This window comes from Orycteropus afer, unplaced genomic scaffold (genome assembly GCF_000298275.1).
Source record: "Orycteropus afer afer isolate SDZICR_OR568_19922 unplaced genomic scaffold, OryAfe1.0 scaffold00075, whole genome shotgun sequence".
Classification (NCBI taxonomy): Eukaryota; Metazoa; Chordata; class Mammalia; order Tubulidentata; family Orycteropodidae; genus Orycteropus; species Orycteropus afer.
The window spans coordinates 8,862,054-8,877,020 of record NW_006921662.1 but is presented as its reverse complement, the minus strand read 5'-3'; the positions used below and the strand labels follow the sequence as shown (position 1 = coordinate 8,877,020).

At 43.7% G+C, this 14,967-nt stretch overlaps 1 protein-coding gene across 1 annotated transcript in view; it reads right to left on the bottom strand.

The window, feature by feature from the left end:
* Window positions 1–577: 577 nt before the first annotated feature.
* NAV1 (neuron navigator 1) overlaps window positions 578–14,967 on the bottom strand; it is a 234,176-nt gene continuing 219,786 nt past the window's right edge. Inside the window, exons 21-33 of the mRNA XM_007941125.2 lie at window positions 12,015–12,211; window positions 11,586–11,778; window positions 11,323–11,491; window positions 10,933–11,030; window positions 10,657–10,752; window positions 10,242–10,401; window positions 9,592–9,827; window positions 8,656–8,810; window positions 8,437–8,508; window positions 7,648–7,844; window positions 7,003–7,121; window positions 2,670–2,867; window positions 578–673 (exon numbers count right to left, since the gene is read on the bottom strand). Coding sequence (XP_007939316.2) covers window positions 578–673; window positions 2,670–2,867; window positions 7,003–7,121; window positions 7,648–7,844; window positions 8,437–8,508; window positions 8,656–8,810; window positions 9,592–9,827; window positions 10,242–10,401; window positions 10,657–10,752; window positions 10,933–11,030; window positions 11,323–11,491; window positions 11,586–11,778; window positions 12,015–12,211 — 1,986 coding nt within the window. The remainder of the gene's footprint in view (window positions 674–2,669; window positions 2,868–7,002; window positions 7,122–7,647; window positions 7,845–8,436; window positions 8,509–8,655; window positions 8,811–9,591; window positions 9,828–10,241; window positions 10,402–10,656; window positions 10,753–10,932; window positions 11,031–11,322; window positions 11,492–11,585; window positions 11,779–12,014; window positions 12,212–14,967) is intronic.

The following is a 14,967-nucleotide window of genomic DNA, read 5'->3' as shown; positions in this document are numbered from 1 at the left end:
CTTTATAGATTGATTTAAGCATTATTTAAACCACATGCTTCTTTTTCTGGGCTCCAGCCAGATCTCCGAGGGAGGAGTCGTTGGCAGTGGTGACGGAATTGGGAAGGGTCTGTGAGAAAATCTGGGAAGCTTTCTCCCTTCCCTCAGATTTTTCCACACAGGCCTGTTTTTCTCACAGTTGTTCATGAGAATCATTGAGGAACTGCTGCAGGTGTTTTTTTTTTTGTTTTTCTCTATGTCCTCTGCACACTTCTCCAGAAAGCCCAGGAGTTTGTAACTGAGAGACAGGAAATCAAGGAGAAAGACCCAGAATCATCTTTTCCCCAAAGTCATGAGAGCAGGCCAATAAATTTATCTAGGGAATGCAAGTTCCCAAATGCCACCCCACCAGTCCTCACTAGGAAGTTCTCAAAGGTGCAGCACCAAGAACCTGTCCCTTTTCTGATACCTCCTCCTCCCTCCTGCCCTCCTCTTGGGGCTGGAGAGCCAGTGCACTGAGGAGAGGGGGGAGAGGAGGAGCTAACATAGCCAAGACTAGCCCATTCTGCTGTCAGGGGTGACAGTGATTGCTGGCCTCTCAAAGTGTTGCTTGGAGGTTGGGGTCCAGGATGGTTTCTCGATCTGGAGATTCAATGTAGTTGGCAGCTTCTTGGAGTTTCAGCAGCATGGCCATCTAAAGAGGAAGAAAAGATGGATAAATGAGAGTTAGGACTCTGGGCTCCACCCACAGAAGCAAAACTTAAAAAAATCTAGATGTGGATCTGATCCTTGGTTTATAAATGATTACGAGCCCAGAGAGTTCATGAAAAAGCAGTGATGATTGCTTCAACTCAGTTCATAAACATATCCATGCATAACAGATACTTGAGAGTTCTCCACTATACCAGGTGCCATGCTATGACGTTGTTCCAAAAGGAACAAGACAACCTCTGCCTGCAAGGTGCTTACACTCTAGGAGAAGACAAAGGCACATACAAACCAGCTGATGATGGGAGGAAGTGTGAGTAATGACATAAAAACATCGCTAAGCATTTTTCCTTCATTATAAGAAAAGCTCTGCCTGGTGGAACCCTGAGACTATAGCCCCTAGCTGCCCTTCAGGTCTGGAATTGAATCCACACCTGTGGCTTCCAGCCAAACAAAAGATAGGCATATGAGATGAACAATTACATTAGGTAGATATACTCCTTGGAGAGATCAATCATGGGAGAATAGAAGGGCAGTGTATGCACAGGGAGACAGCTCGGGACAGAAAAGCATGGAGGGAAGGACACAGGGAAGAGGAAACTATGGGGAAGAAGTGGGAGGGGAGTGGTTTCATTGTGGGAAATTGTAGTCAATGGCATGGGACAACATATATGTGAACTGCTGTATGGAAAGTGAATTTGTTCTGTAAACTTTCACCCAAATCAAAATTTAAAAAAATAAGCAGCTCTGGTGGCATAGTGGTTAAAGCATCAGGCTGCTAACCAAAAGGTTAGCAGTCGAACGTACCAGCTGCTCTGTGGGAGAAAGATAAGGCAATCTGCTTTCATAAAGATTTATAGCCTTGGATTTATAGCCTATGGGGCAGTTCTACTCTGTCTTATGGGCCACTACCTGTTAGAATTGACTCAATGGCAATGAGGTTTTTTTTAATGCATTATAAACCAAAAGCCAGATTCAGTGTTACTTTGAGCATGTTTCTCCCCAGCTCACAAGTCCTACTGGTTCATAGCAAGTCTAAACTCTTCAGTGTATTCACCTTCTTGCCTCTTCACCTCTTTTTACCTTGATACTTTAAGATTGGGACCCTCCATTTCAGCTAAGTCAGTCTAGATGATCCTGTATTGAATCTGAGCTCCACCCTTCTATTTACACTATTATTAATATCCTTTCAAGTTACAAGCTCTTTACATAGGTAACACGTTTTTAAGAAAGTCAAAATAAAAGAAAATGTATTATGATTAAACTGTAAGAATGTCCTACTTGAAAGGTAAAATTGCAGGGCATTAGGATTTGTGTATGTTATGTTTTAGTATAATCTGCCAAATTAGTCTCCAAAATGGTTTCACCAGTCTCCTCCCACCAGCAGAGTATGAGAGTGCATGCTTCCACACACACTATTTTTGACAATGTGAAATGGGATCTCCTTGTTTTATTTTTCATTTCCTCAATATTTTATGTTTTTACTGGCTATTTTTTACGTCCTCTAGTCAAATAGCTGTTCATATCCTTTGTCTATTCTTCTGCTGAGTTTCTGGAAGTTTTCATATTCCAGGTATCAATCCTGTTTTGGTTGTATGCATTGCAAATATTTTCCCCCAGTTTGTCACTCATCCCAGCCTTTTTTTCTACATGGGTTCCATGAAATTCATTTAGTTGAAATAGTCTTCAGGAGATAGATTTCAGGATTAATAGAGTTGAGGAAGAAGTACAGAGAGAACACTCGTGTCGAACTGCTCGACTTCTTTGGTTGATATTCCTATTATTTGCTAGAACACATCTTGCTAGGATGCATTATTATTTAGTTCAAGCTTCTGTCCCAACCTATGATCTGATTCTAATACTCATCTTACTCTCAGACCAGCTGTATTCTTCAGCTCTGGCCTCCATCAGCATATGCATAGAGAATGAAGAGATCAGCCTTTGAATACTCTTACTTTTACCTTAGAATGGCTTCTACTTACCAGGGGGTCTGAGTCCAGAGAACTTGGGGTGCTATCTTTGACTGTCCTATCTTCGGGAGGAGAGGCAATGCTGTGAGGTCCCACTGTGGGTGGTGGCAAATGGTACAGCTTTGACTGGTCTTGTTGGGCTGATGGCCAGGGAAGAGTGTCCCGGACCCACTCAACTGGGTCCTCCCACGCAGCTTTCTGTCCATGGACCTGGAGAGAAGGAGAAATGAGATTATTCAGAGGAGAGCTCACACAATAGAGGCTCATTCATGCAACCTCTGATGGTTCTCACCAAAAAATATACTGCTTGAGAATATGCACTTCCCCAAATGTAAAGCCTTAAGACTCTAATCCCCATGGAATTTTCCTAAATTTCCCAGCAACACAAATAGTAAATTGGTAAAACCATTCTGGAGGATAATTTGGCAGATTGTATTAAAACTTAACATGCACAAATCCTAATATTCTGCAATTTTATTTTTCAAGTAGGAAATTCTTCCATTTTAGTCAGAATACTTTTTATATTTGTTTTCTTAAAAACATGTTATCTGTGTAAAATGCTTTTAAATTAGAATTCTGTTAATAAACATACAAATTTTTCTTAAAATGCCACACATTTATAAATGAGATATGGCTTTTGGTATCAGTCTAATAGATATCATCAAGAGATATCTATCACCATAAATTACTCTTATGGATAATACATGACCAGTAAGAACCATTCCTTGCATCCTAGCTCCTTAGTGCTAGGATGGACCTTAGTCTCCCTAATTTACGGTGAGAAAACTGAAGAGCCTTTTAAAAAATGATACCTTTCTTTAGCACAAAGTTTTCATTCTAACTTAACAATTTCATATCATTTTATCTTTAAAACAACCCAGTGAGTTAGGAGAGCAAAATTTATTGTCCTGTTGGGAGTTCTGGTAGTGTAGTGCCTAAGCCATTTGACTGCTAACCAGAAGGCTGGGGTTCAAACCCACCAGCCACTCCTCGGAAGGAAGGCTGGGCAATCTATTTCCATAGTAATACTGCCTTGGAAACCCAAGGAGAGGTCATTATGAGTCAAATCCAACTCAATGGCAGTGGGTAGGTTTTTATATATGAAGAAGTTAACAAAGGTTGAGTAACTTGGCCAAAGTAACATTTAGTAAAGGTTAAGAAGCCCTAGTGGTGCAACATTTAAGCTCTTAGACACTAATGAAAGGTTGGTGGCTCACACTCCCAGATCTTAAGAACTACTATACAGCTACAGTAGTCAAAATGTCATGGTATTGGTACAATGATAGACAGATAGACCAATGGAATAGAATCAAAAGTCCAGATATTGACCCATCCATCTATGGACAACTGATCTTTGACAAAGGTCCAAAACCCATTAAATGGGGAAAGAGACAGCCTCTTTAACAAATGGTGCTGGCAAAACTGGATATCTACCTGCAGAAAAATGAAACAAAACCCATACCTCACCCCATACACAGAAACAAACTCAAGCTGGATCAAAGACTTAAATGTAAAACTCAAAACTATAAAACTCATCAAAGATAAAATAGGAGCAAATCTGAGAGCCCTAATTTATGTCATAAATAGACTATCAAGAATAACCCAGAATGTGCAGGAGATAGAAGAGAAGCTAGATAACTGGGACCTTTTAAAAATTAAATTCTTATGCACATCGAAAGACTTTGTCAAAAGCATAAAAAGAGAACCTACAGATTGGGAGTATTTGCCTATGACATATCTGATATAGGACTTATCTCCAAAATCTATAGAAAACTTCAACACCTCAACACCAAAAAGACAAATAACCCAATTCACAAATGGGCAAAAGACATAAACAGACACTTCACCAAAGAAGATATACAGACAGCCAACAAACACGAGAAATTGCTCGTGATCATTAATCATTAGAGAGATGCAAATCAAAACAATGATGAGATATCATCTCACCCCAGCAATAATAGCAAAGTTCAGCGGGTCAGAAAATAACAAATGCTGGCGAGGTTGCAGAGAGATTGGACCTCTTGTGCACTGCTGGTGGGACTGTAAAATGGTATAGCCATTGTGGCAAATGGTATGGCATTTCCTTAAACTGAAAATAGAAGTACCATTTGACCCAGCAATTCCATTACTAAGAATATATCCTAAAGAGGTGAGAGATAGCACACAGACAGACATATGTATACCTATGTTCATCACAGCACAATTCACTATAGCAAAGAGATGGAAACAACCTAAATGCCCATCAACAGATGAGTGGATAACCAAATTATGGTACATGCACACAATGGAATACTATGCTATATTGAAGAACAATGAGGGATACATGAATCATCTCACAATGTGGATGAACCTGGAGGACAGTATGCTGAATGAAGTAAGTCAATCGCAGAAAGACAAGTACTGTATGAGTCCATTACTGTAAAAAGAGAAAGAAGGGTTTGCTTGGGAAAGGGAACTCACTTTGTAGGTTACTGGGATGGGGAGGGAAGAGGAGGGATTAATTTTGGGCTAGTTGGGGCCCACATGCTGACGTGGCTAGGGGGAGGGATATACGGAAAGGATCTGTGATGACCATGATGACACTGGGAAATGGGAGGATACCAAATTGTGCACATAAGAGATAGACAACAGATGCTAATACCAACCAATGTGTCCACAATACTGCACTGCCATTAACACCAAGCACCAGGCTATAGATAAACACATAAACACCTGAGATAATCAGATGGGGGTCAGTGAACAGAAATATACTCTAGACCAAGGATAGATTCAGCTGAGGGTAATTTTGCACAGACACTAGTGATACAAAATACCTGCAATCCTTACTAAAACAATAGAAGACAGACACAGAGTAGCCCCTCATAGACAGCCAGACACTATGGGAGAGAGATCCAATAGATCTACCATCTCAGGTCCATAGTATTGCGGGGCACCAGACTCAACTGGCACAACAAAATACGTAAAAGCCTTGTTCCTCATCCTACATCGGTGAGTAGCGACTGGGGTCTTAAAGGCTTTCAAGAGGCCATCTAAGATGCAGCTAACAGTCTCCTAGCATCAGAAGCAAAGAAGAGTGCAAAAAAACAAGGGCATTTGGAAGCAATCAGCCCTAGGACATGATGGCCCTCGAGACCAGAAGAACTAGATGGTGCCTGGCTACCAATGCCAACCCTCAGGAAAGGATCAAATCTGGAGATCCTGGATAGAGTGGGAGGGAAAACGTGGAACAAAATCCAAAAACTCAATAGTGACCAGAATTACTGGTCAGATAAAATCTGGTGAGACCCCCAATACTATGGCCCTGGAATACATTCTGTGCCTGAAATAAAATGCACCCCCAGGGGCTGGCTCTCAGCCCAATAATTAACAAGATGTACATGCAGACCACTCAACCCAGGATGATGCACCCACATACTCTATGGTGATACATCCCTTAGAGCAATATAGCCCACGGGGCACCAGAGGACCAACATTCAGATTGAGGAAATGCAGGACAAACAGGAGTACATAAATATGAGGGGCATGGGGGAGGGTTTCGGGGTAGGAGGGGAAGAGACTGGGTTAAGGTTGGACATGGTAAATGGGGAATGAAACTAAATGTACATGTTACGTTGAACAACAAACTCTTAGAATGAATGAATGAATGGTTGGTGGTTCAAAAGACCTGGTAATCTGCTTCCATAAAAATTACAGCCAAGAAAACCTTATGGAGAAGTTCTCCTCTGTCACATGAGGTTGCTATGAGTCAGAGTCAACTTTATGACACCTAATAACAAGTGAGCTAAAGACTATAATAGAGTTTTAATTAAATGTTAACAAAATTATTTTTCTGTTTGCTCTGACTCCAGGAAGGAACTCTGGTGGCATAGTGGGTAAGGGATTTGGCTCTTAACCAGAAGGTTGATGGTTCAAACCCACCAGCTGCTGTGTAGGAACAAGATGAGGCAATCTATTTCTGTAAAGATTTACAGCCTTGGAAATCCAATGGGGGTAATTTTTTTTTATGAGTTAGGATAGACTCAATTGCAGTGTTTTTTTTTTTGTTGTTGTTGTTTTCTTTCTTTCCCTGACCCCTAGAGAGTGGTTGGTATTTGGTTTGGAGCCAGAAGACCTTGGACCGGAGAGATGGCCTCACAGGCAGTGATTATTTAGTCATTTGTTGAATGGTTGCTGAAGGCAGGAAAGCAGCTTCATCTACCTAGTGCCTTACTCTGCCTGCTAGAAAGAGAACTTTACTAATCCCTAGCAGCTCCATGTTTAACATTAAAGACATGTTTCTACTTTGGCAGGTAGGACAGCTTGATCTTGGGGTTTGAGTGGAGGCAGAGGGTAGGGTAGGGCTCACCTTGATCCCATCCTTGGCTCCTTCCTGTAGGTAGGGAATGATAGAGTTGTTCCACAGGTCAATGAACCAAGTCCGGAAGTCTTCAATGCCAATGGGACAGGACAGGAAGAAGCAGGGGCCTAGGGAAAAGGATGAGGCCATAAAGATGCTGAGAACCTACCTCTCCCCATTCATTTGCCTCTTTTACTCCTTAGTACCAAGCAGAGGGGTCTGATATCCAAAGAGTTAAAGATAATTTAGAGTTGGGCTATACAGAGATTGTTCTCAAGACAAGTGGTACTGACTGCCTGGCTGGTAAATCTCAGAAGTAATGCTTTCACAGGGTGGAAGTGAGATAAGGGAGGGGAGGGGGAGGATGTTTTGATTTCTTCCTAAACACTTTACCGTCTTTTTTCCATTAATTATGGGGAAAAATGAGGGAAAGGGGCTGGCTTTCTGAAGGTTGAAACAATTTACCCAAGTCACGGGCCAACTGCATTTGGAATGCTTGTTAAGTAGTTAAGTGGTTCTAAGCCTTAAGCCACAGGGCTTACACTCCTTTACATGCTGAAGACTCCAGAAAGAAAAGAGAGCATCCCTCTAGGTGGTAGAGTATAAAAAGGGAAGCCACCTCCTGACCCCAAGAGGGAAGCTGAACCCCAGTACCGATGAGGAAGTCTGAGGTGCTGTGCTTCTCAAGGAAGGTGTGGAGATGATACCACAGCTTGGGTACCCAGTCAAGCACCCGAAGCAGCTCTTCCTTGTTGGCATTGATGTCACTGTCTGACTCCACCAGCTTCCTCCTCAGGTAACGAACCAGGAAGCCATTGGCTGGCTCCACGTTGTTGGAGAAGGTCAACATCCTGCCACGAGGGACGGGAGAGTGGAGTCAGTGGCAGTCGGGACATTCATTCCCTGACAGTCTGACCCCCCTCCTGCCTGCCTCCCTTCTATTAAAGGCCACTTGGTTTCTTCTCTGTTGTTGTTGTTGTTATGTGCCGTCGAGTCGGCCCCGACTCATAGCGACCCCTCCTTGGGTTTCCGAGGCAGTATCACTACGGAAGTAGGATTGCCCAACCTTTCTTCCGAGGAGTGGCTGGGTTTCTTCTCTAGTAGGGGGCAACTGAACTCAGGGCAGCAGCCCTGGGCAAGCAGAGCTGACTGAAATCAGTGACCCTCTTGAGATAACTGTCTGACCTCACTGATCCTGATCAGGGGATGTGAGGGCAGGGAATCCTAATTACAGCAGCCTAGCTGGTTCTTTTCTAGTTTCTCTATCTCCAGAGTACTCTCTACCCTTTAATTGACATGGTAAGTGTATCTGGTTTTTCTTCCCAACTCAGAAGGCTCTGGCTAGTTCTTTTTCCTTCTGCCACTCTGGCCAAAGTGTGGTTTTAATTAGCTTATAGACTCCTGGGTAGGGTTAGAAGGTTCATTCAGGGTCAGAGTCCTTACCTGAAGCTCAAGTGCAAGCCATGGTTGGGTGTCATTTTTACAGGCTGATTGGTAGTACCTATAATATAGGGACTGTGGGAAGAAAGGGAGAAAAGATACTCTTAGACTTGTCTTACCACTTGCTTTCTGCTTGTCCACACAATGGAAAGCTCATAGATTGGTCTGTACTGGGTTTTCCCTCCTTCCACTGTCATGAGTTTGTTCCTGACCCCTTCTCACCATTTGTGATACTTGCAGGTAAGGGCTCCATTGACTAGCTCACTGATGGAGCCTGCTTCACTCAGGTCATCCAATAGGATCACCAGAGGTACATCCCCAATTCCTGTTTCCCGGTCTATCTGGTTGGCCAGGTTGGAGAGATAGAGTTGCAGATCCTGGAATAAAAGAAGGGCAGCAGGTCAGCACTCAGGAATAAAGAGAACTTGGATCAGCCTTGGTAAAGAGTGTTTGGGAGAAGCTCTGCTAGTTCTGGATTACTCTGGGACCTCTGGTTTATGTTAGGTGAACTTGAACATTTGATTATAGATTTGATCACCATAGACTGATAAACAGTGGTCCCAAAGGTTCTAAAACAACAGTGGCCCCTAAATCCTCCAAAGGTGGGAAACGTGGTATTTCTAAAATGGATTTTTCATTGGCTTGGCACCATAAACTACCATTGATGGAAGCACCTCTCTACAGCTGAGGAGAGCCAAGACTCAAACCAACTGCAAAATGTTAGGGTCTGCTCAAGAGATGTCAGGATATGGCAGGGGAGAGCATAACATGCAAGATTTAATTCTGATTGCTTCTTCCCAGATGACTGAAGTTCAGAGAGTAATACTGAAAAGATAGAGAGAAGAAAATAAAAGAGAAGGGATGGGATTGACAAGGTTGGCTGAGAATGAGATAGAAATGGGGATGATGTAGTTCAATCAGCAATTAACTAAAGGGAAGGGTTAGCAGAGAAAAGGCAAAGTGTGGAGAAACAAATTAAGGGCAAAAGTGTGGAAAGAAATTGGGGGTATGGGATGGTGAAAATTGGAAAGAGGATGAGCAGGGTGTGAAGCAAAGAACACAAGGAGAGGGAGAAAGAATAAGGCAGGGGCCTGGGAGAAATCTTGGGGGAGGTTGAGGCCTGAACAAAGACTGGCATAGGTCTCAGGAGGCAGCTACCTTACAAGACTGCTGGTGCATGTTGAAGGTGCTGACAATGCCCTCAGTAACCTCGCGGCCGGAGCGCTCCACTAGGTACTCAGCCAATCGATTGGTCAGGTAGGTCTTGCCTGTGCCGCTGGGGCCTGAGAGGACGAGGCGTCGGTGCTTGAGCAGGAGGCTTATGTAGTGCTGCATCATTGGCTTGGGGATCAGTGTCTCAAATACCAGGCTGTCAACGCATTTCTCCTTTAGACCTGAATCCCAGCCCCAGAAAGCATGAGTCTTGATGAGGGTCCTGAGGGTACCAAGGGACTCTGAAGGGCTTTTTTTTTTCCTTCATCTAGGAGCCCATTGGAAAAACAGTCACTTGCCTGATGGTTCCCCAGGAATCCTCCAATCCATACTTAAAAAAACTTAGGTTTGATTTTTAGGGACATACTCTGAACCTAAGATGCCTGGGTAGGGGAAAAAGCCCAGGCTTGTGGGAAAAAAAAAAGTCTATGGGGACAAAAGTTAGGATTGGGTCTTACTCATCTTTTCATAGCTTATATTACTTAAGCACAGTGACTTTCATATTATAGCTTCTCAATAAAGTCTTGTTGAATAAATGAATGATGAATTATTTCCTTCCTGCATTCTTATGACCTTACCCCAAGAGACAGACTGACCTTTAAGGGAGACTGATATGTTATTGACCCCTCGGCGGCAGGGAGGCATCTCTGGGGGCTCAGCATCTAACACTCGCTTTACGTGGCTGATGCTGTAGCCATGGATGGACTCGGTGCTTAGTCCCAGGGTGGAGGCTGGGTCCATCTTAGAAATATAGTCCTGGAAGAAAAGAAAGGGAGAAAAGGAAGAAGATAGTGAGGAAACACTGGGGTGAGAAGACAAACAGATAAAAACGTCACAAGAAAGAATGAATATTAGAGGGAATAAAAATAGATGGAGAAAGGAAAGAGCATAGGCTTTTCCCGTTTAGCGTTTCTTCATAAAACATCAAAGGTCCCCAAGATCCCAGTGCCTGCATAGTTCAATCTCCCATGCGAGAACAAGCAATTTTTGTGAATGTGAGTATATCTTTACCTTGAACACCTGGAAAACAGCTTCATCCAGCATCTTCCAGTCAACTTTTCCACTGACCTTGCTACATCCCAGGAAGAATTCCTGTTGCTTCAAGTCCTGTAAAGTCAAGATAGAGAAGCATGTGAACCTCAGTGTAGATAACTCCAAGAGAAATCCTAAAAGACCTTAGAAGTTGCATACTCTGGTTTTGTGAGTATTCAGAGCCTAGGTTTTCTTGGATAAAAAAGGACACTGTTATGTTGGTTCTTAAACTGGACACTTCCTTAAGTTCCTTACCCCTTTGATGATGTGCTGTGGAGGCATCCTCACCACCACCCGAAGAGTCACTTCCTCCTTTGGACCACAGGTACTGATGCCATCCATGGGTGACAGATCTGTGAGGGTTTAGAAAGAAGGACTATTTGTTTTGGGAGCACTCACAGCCTTTCCTAAACCTTTCAGTTGTTAGTCTTTCCAAATAGGTCTTTATTTACCACAAAGAAAGTGAGGCACAAAACTGAAAATAATTAAGGTCAAAGGACCTAACGTCTTTTCTCATGACACTGGCAACTGCCTGGTTTAGGCATTGTTACCTCCTTGACCCAGAGAAAATGCCATCAGAGCAAATGGAATAGTGAACTGAGCCCTTTTCTTCTCTCCATCCTTACAGGTTCCTCTCCCAGTTACCTGTGTCTGTGAGACTTGGGCTGAAGGAATGGGTGAGTGCAAGGCCCAGGGAGCGGCGAGGAGATGATAAAGCAGATGATCCAGGGACCTGCCCTGGAGTGGAGCCTGATGAGGGGCCTGGGGCTACCTTCAGCCGGTCATTTTCTGCTTTCAGCAGGTCCACCTCCAGCTGTGGCAAGAACAGACAGGGTAGAGTAGCAATGTTAGGCACACTGTAAGCCCTGGTCTTCCCTTTCCTGCCACTTCTCTGCCCAGATATTGACCTGCATATTGTGCATGGTCTCTCGAAGCTGGTCCAGTTGATGGGCAGAATTGAGGGCTTCTAAGCGGATGTCTGTAAGCTTCATTTCTTTTTCCCATAGCTCAGAACGTAGCTCTGATACTTCCTTCTTCTCTGGCTCTTCTTCCTCATTTGCATGAAACATCCTAGTGTGGGGAACCAAATTAGCAGGACCCCTGGAAGAAAGTGAGTGTCAAGCTAGGCTACACAGGGAAGCACTAGAGGTACTAGGTGATATTGAGACCTGTGATTGGTAGTCTTGGTCTTCCTGTTCATAGATACTCAATCAGCAATAAGAAGAAAGATCCATGTATGGGTCTCATATGCCCAGGGAGGGGACTATAGTAGGGTCTGATAGGCCTACTGCCAACTCTGGCACCAGACTGGTGGCAGGTAGTTAGAGAGTACTTACTCGGTAGCATCAGTGCCCACAGAGGATGAGTTGGAGGATTTGATGGAGGGTGAAGCAGTCTCTGTGGAACCATGCTGTAGTTTGGGGGATGAAGGGGCTGAAGAGTCAGGTGTGGCAATCTCTTCAATATCAGAGTATGACGAAGCTGACTTGGGTCCCTTTTTTATACTGAAGGCTTTGTTGAAAGAACTTCGAAGCTAGAAGAAAGCAGATCAGGGTAGAAAGAGATGTCAGGGGATGGGGAAGGACAGGTATGAGACTTCTGAGAGAGAGGTCTGGAGGTAGGGGCTTTACTAGCTGTAATTAAGACTTTCTCTATAAGGCTTCACTTAATTCACAGAAGAAGTACCTAGAAATTAGGAATGGCAGAATGGGTGGAATCTTCTGGCCTGCTGCTGTTGGAGGCTATGGGAACTTCTTGGCTTCTCTTTCTCTGCTGGGGGAACTGTGCCTCTGATGGGGACAGAGAGAGGGCCAGCATTCCAACCCCACCTTCTCTAGCAGACCAAAAACTGCTCAGTCTAGTTCACCCTGGGCCTCAGGATGCCACCTTTGACTAAGGCTTATCAGCCTAGTATCTGTTCCTCTATACTCCTCTCAACCAGAGACAGTATGATTTCTGGACATGAAAAGATCAAAAAATGGGAATGGTATAAAGTTTCTTTTAGTATCTCTTGTGCTCAGGTGGCACAGTGGTCAAATGCTTGGCTGCTAAGTGAAAGGTCAGTGGTTCGAACCCACCAGCTGCTCCATGGGAGAAAAATGTAGCAGTCTGCTTCCAGAAAGATTACAGTCTTGGAAACCCTATGGGGCAGTTCTACTTTGTCATACAGGTCCACAATGAGTTGGAATTGACTTGATGGCAACAGGTTTGTTTTTTCGGTGCCTAGCACATCATAGAATGACTGGAACAACTAGACACAGGTGCTTTCTACTAATTCCACTCAGTTGTCCTAGAATAAGGGACATTTCACAGCATTACCTTAGAGAACTTGGGATATTATAATCTAATCGTAACTTGTTTGATTGGGTGCTAAGTTATTAGAGAAGTGAACACTACAGATACAAACCAGAATCCTGTCCCACACCCATTCACATGCATCCATACAGCATGCACACACACCCGGGGACATGGACATGGAATGGCAGCAAAAGACAGAGAGTAAAGGAGGAGTCGAAGGCTACATGGGACAAAGGCAAACTAGCTTTTTGGGATAGTGAGAGAAAAGAGAAAATTTGGTCTCCTTTCTAAGAGTCAGATCTGGAGCATAAGAGCGCTGGTAGGAGATGGCTGGAACTGGTAGGTGGTGTGTGCTGTGGTCTCTACCATTGTGGATCAATGTGTCTGGTATGAGGATGTGAGAGAGCATGTGTTGGTTGGCTGGTTACAGGGGACATATTATCATTGATTAATTGGAGTTCAAAAGTACCATAAAGCTGAGTTCTCCCTGTGGAGATGAAGAATAGAGGTTGAAAAGTCCAGCACTGACTTGCTTGAGATCGCATAATTAAAGACGACCTGACACTAGAACACAGGCTTTTATATTTTCAATCTGATAGCATTTTCTCTGCCCACATGAAGCTGTACGTGTGTGCACATGTGTGTGCACACATGCATGCAGAAAAAGATCATGTGACCACATTTTCTGGGTGCATAAGTCCTTTAAGATCAATAAGATCCTAAGTGGAAACAGTGTTCCATGTGTAGTTTAGTATTCCCAAAGGCAGAACTGTGGGGAGATGTTGGTTGGTGTTATGTGGCTAAGAGTTCCATGGTCAAATGAGTTCAGGAAACAATGGAGTAATCAAATGAAACAAGATTCTTTACTGGGGGCACTTCTTGGAACTTTTACTGTGCAAATGTGCACTGTAGAAAATGCAGTGTTTTTCAAATTTATTTGATGATGGTATCACTTTTTAAGGAGCATCTCAGTGACTAGTGATCTATGGAACACATTCAGGAAATGCTAACCTACAGACTCAAGTTTAATTATTGTGGATTTTCAGGCCCTTTCTATCCCTGATGTACCCCTACCTAAGTCAGGTTCCAGCTAAACTAGTCTTCCCTCTGTTCTGATGCTTCTCCATTAATCAGGCAGTGTCTATGTAGAAGCATTCCCACATTCTCCTCCTCTGCCTCCCACACTCCCATCACAGTTTAACTTTGACCTCTTTTGTGTTTTCTCTGCTGACTGTCCTACGGTCTCTTTCAGCTATGATCATATTTGGCAATCGTTGCCTGAATTAAACATTTGGGTTATCTATTTCCCCGCAATACTGTACGCCTCTTGAGAACTGAAATCATAGATTCCATTTCCCATGTCCTTCATACCACCCAGTACAATATACGGATAGGGTTATCATGGACCTTAGATGTTTGATTTGCAATGGAAATTCTAAGTCCACCTTCTGTTTGTCTTAGTCTATATGCTAATCCCTGATATGTCTTTGGAGACTTCATGGATGCTGTAATGGTTATGTTTGTATGTCAACTTGGCTAGGCCTGGTTGAGTGGCTGGGCAGCTGGATTTAGTATTTCCCATGATGAGATTGGTAATCAACTCCATGGTGGAATCTACTGAGAGCAGCTGAGTGGCTGCCTTTGGGATGTGGTCTGCTTCCTGTATATAAGGAGAAGCTTTGAGAATGGTCTCTAGCCTTTGGCACGCTTGGACCCTGCATGTAGCCATGTCGCTGCTCAGCAGCCTGCTATGCTGCCAACCTTGGGACTTACAGTGGACTTAAGTTAATGGCCTGCCGTGTGGACTGGTAACATCGGGACTGTGCCTTTTTACTTGTCAACCTTGGGGCTTTTCAGCTTCAGCAGCCAACAGCTGTCTGAGTAAAGAAATGCCTCTAGCTCCAGTGGGCCGGGAGCAGGAGACAGAGCTGGACCCCAAGGTTGAGGGGCTTTCACCCAGCCCCTAGAGCCTGGCACTTTGAACTTGGACTT